Genomic DNA, 5,765 nt, shown 5'->3' on the forward strand with positions numbered 1-5,765 from the left:
TTAAAAAGTTTTTGGCCCAATATCCGAACACAAGTATGCAAATAAAATAAAATTTCCTAACGCTTTTATAAGAACTGTAATTCATTTATAAACTCTTTTTTATAAATTATATATTTAAAAATGTAACTTTTTTATAATAACAACAAATATTTTTTTGTTTTATACCAGATTTTATATTAAGTAGTTTTGAAATTTATTTTTTTTTCTCGTTTTTTTAAATTTCTTTTCTTTTAATAATCTTTTTTTTTCTGGNTGTTTTTCTTCTTTTTTTCAGTAATTAGTTTTTTTGCAAATTGTTCTTCAGCTTTTTTTTGTTGTGCAGCTTTTCTTTTCTCTTGTCTATTCACTTTTTCTGATTCCTTTTTTGCTTTTTCTTCTTCTTTTTTGAAATGATAAGCCTGTCACTCATCTGATATAGCTACAGTAGGTATTTTTTCAGTTTTCTTTTTTTTTCATATTTTTAGATATTTTTTCTGGCCATAATAAAATTCTTGTAAATGGTGAAGAAACTCTTTCTTTCAAATAAATATTCTTTAGATCATGAAGATCGGAAGGATAACCACAAAGAAATCAAAAGAAAATGTTTGTTTTTTACGATATTATCATATAAAGTAATTTACTTACCTTTGTTCATTGTAGAATTGCTATTCTGCAAATTAATGTTATTTTCATTATTTTCAATTATATTAGAGTCATTTATTTGATTTTGTGTATCATAATTTTGAAAATCTAAAAATAAAAAATGCTATTAAAAATGAGGTTTTAAAAATATGGAAATAAAATATGGAAATAAAAATTTATGACATAAGCAAATATATCTTTAAGATTTAGCAAATTATTATTGCTTGACTGCTGTGTTTCAATATGTTCTGCTAACTCTTCTAATGATTTATTGATAATATCAAAATTAAAATTTAAGTCTACATTATTTATATTTGTTAAATCAATAATTTCACAATCTATACTCTCATTATACAGTGTTTCTGAATTTTCTATCATTTCAATTAGAATATTGATATCGTGATTATCATTTTCTATATTGTCTATATTTAGAATTAAATTAGTTTCTTGATTATTAGCTTCAATTCCTACATTTATAAAAAACATTTAAAAAGTAATTACAAAACTTTTATTATGTACAATTAGTTACTTATAATTAGTTAGTTAGTACATATAATTNTATAATATCATGTAAAATAATGTAAAAAAATATAAAAACTTTAGATATCTAATCTAATATATAAGGTCTTACGAGCCGTTTCCAAATTGTTGAGCGGAAACTGTACGTGTATGTATACGAGGTGTGGCAATTAAATAACCGGACTGGTGCTAAAAAACATTTTATTTATTATTATTTACATTATACAAATTTTCTTCTTCTATATATTCTCCTTGGCGATCCCTACACCGCTCCATACGTATTTTCCATTTTTGGAAGCAGTGCTGGAAGTCCGCTTCCGTTAGGCTGTTGAGTACCTCCGTCGCTTTCGCTTTTACTGTCTCTACACTCTGAAATCTTGTCCCCTTTAGCTCTGATTTTACTTTTTGGAAATAAAAAGTAGTCACAGGGGGCCAGGTCGGGCGAGTAGGGTGGGTGGTCCAACACTGTGATTTTGTGTTTCGCGAAAAACGCTTTCACAGACAACGCGGAATGTGATGGTGCTTTGTCTTGGTGGAGCATCCAAGAATTGTTCTTCCACAGTTCGGGCCTTCGCCTTTTCACTCTTTCACGAAGGGTGGACAGAATCTCAATGTAATAATGTTGATTAACAGTCTGACCTTCGGGGACCCAGTGAATGTAAACAACTCCTCGAATATAAAAAAAAAACAACCATCATGGTCTTAAATTTTGATTTTGACATTTTGGCTTTTTTTTGACGCGGTGAACTCGGACTCTTCCAATGCATNGACTGACGCTTTGTTTCTGGGTCATAGGTAAAAAACCACGACTTGTCGCAAGTAATCACTCTGTCTAACAAACCTGGATCAGCGCTAATGTTGTTCAAAAGGTCACCACAAATGTTCATTCTCAATTCCTTTTGTTCTGCAGTGAGAAGTCTTGGCACCATTTTCGCGCAAACTTTTCTCATGTTCAATGATTCATGCAAAATCTGACGGATACTTTCTCTATTAATTCCTGAGACTTCAGCAAGAGCCCGGATACTCAGACGACGATTTTCACGGATCAATTTACCAATTTTCTCGATGTTGTCTTCTGTTTTTGATGTTAAAGGCCGTCCAGAGCGTGGATCGTCTTCAGTCATTTCACGACCTTCTTTAAACCTTTTACACCATTCAAAAACTTGTGTGCGCGATAAACACTCACTTCCGTACACTTCCTTTAACATAGCATGGGCTTCTGTTGCGGTTTTTCCGAGTTTCACAAGAAACTTAAGATTAACTCTTTGCTCCATTCGACGGCAAGTTAAAACAAGAACTTACTCGGGCGATAATTATGGCGAGACTGAGTACCGCACAAACGCGCGAATCGAGATTATGTTAGTGAAGGTATGAACAAGCACAGACATGTGCAGATCTGCTGCGGCCGGCTCGCCGTTTGCCAGTAGCAGCACCAATCCGGTTATTTTATTGCCACACCTTGTATATGTATATATGCATACACATGTAACAAGTTCAACTTGTAAATTTTTTTACAAGTTAGTATTTTTTGAATTGAAAACTCAATTCTTAAATTCATACAGGATGCTGGATTTGCATCTCACATATGACAGACCCCGGATACCCCCTAACTAATTTTTAAAATATTGCGAAAAAAACTCCTCGGCCAGAAGTCGAACCTGGAATCTCCGGCTTTCCGTGCCATCGCTTTTCCTGTTAGGCCACCGAGGCACTTGGAGTTATTCTCGCAATATTCATACATATATCGAAGACGGTCTGATGCTGTTGATAACGCTTATTTTCGGCCAGCGTAACTCAAACAATTTTTAAAGCTCGTTGAAAGTTAAACCAATAAGTAAGGCCTTACAAGCCGTTTCCAAGTTGTTGAGCGGAAACTGTACGTGTATATATATATATGTATATATGTATATATATATTTTTCACAATATTTTAAAAATTAGGGGGGTATCCGGGGTCTGTCATATGTGAGATGCAAATCCAGCATCCCGTATAAATTTAAGAATTGAGTTTTCAATTAAAAAAATATTCACTTGTAAAAAAATTTACAAGGTGAACTTGTTACACGTGTATGCATATATACATATATATATATATATATATATATATATACACGTACAGTTTCCGCTCAACAACTTGGAAACGGCTCGTAAAGCCTTATATATTGATTTAACTTTCAGCTTTAAAAATCGTTAGATATCTAATGTACCACATAATCCTTTTATCATTTTCTAATACTCATATAATCTTTCATTTTTTATATCAATAAATACACTTGGAGAGCCATCGATCTCTGCATCTTTAAATTTATGTAACAAAGTATTGCTAATGTAGTTTTCAAAAAATTTTAAGTGTTTCTTGCAATCTTCTTTATAACTGTTTGATTCATGAATGGAACTATCACTTTGTTGTTCAAGCATCTGTTCTTGTTTTTTATTTTTATNTAGAATGTTATAATTTATAGCCTCTTCTGAAAAGGGCCACAAACCGCAAGTCTTAAATCCATTTTGAACTATTTCAGCTAGATTTATAGAATCCACTGCTTGTTTTAATAATGGAGCAAACTTGTCTTTTTGCACACGCTGAGGAGCATTATCTACTGTCTTTTTCCAGGATTGTTGTAGAGGATGAAATACTGAGACATCTAAAGGTTGAAGTATATAAGTCGCATTTGGATACAATGCTACAAGTTCAATTCCATTTTGACGACAAAAGACACTTAATGGCATAGTTAAATNAGATGAGTGACCATTTACATATAAGACTATAGGCATTGTAATCTTTTTAGCTACTAGCCATGGATAAAACACATTTGTTATATACTCGTAAAATGATTCGGCTGTTATCCATCCTTTTTCTGTTGAACTAACACTGCATCCAGAAGGGATTTTATGTATAATACTATATGGCATTTGCTTGTACCAATATAAAATCATTGGTGGAGCCATTTCTCCTTTAGCATTTACCATAAAAAGCGCTGTTAAATTTTCTTTTTCGTCTCCGTCAATAACTTTATAAACTGATTTTGATCCTCTTTTTGCAATAACTTGATAAGCTTTGGGGCAAAAAAAATGCACTCTGATCACAGTTAAATATCCTGGATAAATCAATTTCTACAAGATTTCTTTTTTGTAAATGTTCATGCACTTCAGCGAACCAATTTCTTAAACCATTCTCTGTAGCTGAAGCACGTGTATGTGTCAAATTTTGAGCTACTTTGATGGATAATTCAGGATGCCGTCTACAAAAACCTTCGTACCAATGTCTACCAGGCCTGTTATTTGTGAAAGGCGTTTTTCTTCCTAATTCAGTTATTAATGAACGCACAGTATCGAGAAGGTAATTTTTACTAACTGGAAAACCTCTATCGCAGCAGTAAATTATCCATTCTGTTATTTGTGATTCTTCTTCTTTCGTTAAAATAGTTATGGGCTTTTAGAACACTCGACAGAATAGATATTTTTTGCTTTACAATAAAGTGTGCTTTTCGGTATTTTATACATTTCTGTTGTCTCTTTTAATGACATACCCTTGTTTATATGCTTTAGAGCAGCATTTATTTCTTAAGTGTATTTTTTTTGTACTACTTTTGGCATATGTATTATTCTAAAGAACAAAATATGTACTTATTTAGTGTCAATGCAGATTGTAAGGTTATGCATGGCATTCTTGTCAATTAAAACATCTTTTCAAACTAGTACAAGATATATTTGAAGATATTGAACTATAATACTATTAAATAACATTATTTATAAAAATACTTACAAAATAAGTCTTAAAAGCAATTCAGAATAATCCAATTTAGCTACTAGTACTTTCTAATAATGTGTCGTTCAAGCAAGTTGTACCGATAACTAAGCACATGTCAGTTACTAGGCAGATACGTATATTACTGTACCAGTAACTAAATTTAAAAAAGTTATTAAAAACATATTGTTTATATCAATTAAAAGCATTTTTGTAATTGTTTTACATGTTCTTTGACTTAAATAATATTACTAAAACTTTGTTTAAAAAGTAAAAACATGAAATAAAATAGAAATTATTTTAATAAGCTAGATAAATTTTCTTAAGAAAATGTTAAAACCATTCATAAAATATGTTCTTTGCCTAATTATATAACAATTTATTTTTTTTCTGGACGTTAATTTTTCTAATATTTAACATATTTTACTATATAAATATTTTTAAATTAAGAATTTCCCAATAAAATTTTGATATTGTACTAAAAATTTATTTTAAACTTATAATAATAAATTTTCATGTCATTGTCCGGATACTGGGACATGTCCGGCAATCGGTACTTTTATCTTATATGTTTTTTTTTTTAAGTGTGTTCCTAGTACCTCAATTTTCTTTAAGAAAATTAATGAGACGGTATGTTACAATAATACGCGATGCAAACATGTAAAGAATCTTGATGTGTACATGCATATGCACTAAAAATACATGGTTATTACTTTTTGTCGGTTAAATAAATTTACTTCAAGAAGCACGGTAGTGGTAACAAAGTGGCGCACGAACTGCGCGAGGCGCACTGTGCCTATTAGACGCGAAAATCACTTTCCGAAAGAAATTGTGAAACATCACATATTCATATCTCAATAACGAATGAACCGATTGAGTTC

General features: G+C 31.1%; 1 protein-coding gene across 1 annotated transcript; it reads right to left on the reverse strand.

Annotated features, from left to right (window-relative positions):
• Positions 1-3,368: 3,368 nt before the first annotated feature.
• On the reverse strand, positions 3,369-4,085 carry LOC109860423. Its single transcript, XM_020439493.1, has one exon. It carries the CDS (start codon positions 4,083-4,085, stop codon positions 3,369-3,371), a length of 717 nt encoding a protein of 238 aa, XP_020295082.1.
• Between the last annotated feature and the right edge of the window lie 1,680 nt (positions 4,086-5,765).

Source organism: Pseudomyrmex gracilis, unplaced genomic scaffold (assembly GCF_002006095.1).
Source record: "Pseudomyrmex gracilis isolate BER0280 unplaced genomic scaffold, ASM200609v1 scaffold_384, whole genome shotgun sequence".
In the NCBI taxonomy this organism is placed as follows: Eukaryota; Metazoa; Arthropoda; class Insecta; order Hymenoptera; family Formicidae; genus Pseudomyrmex; species Pseudomyrmex gracilis.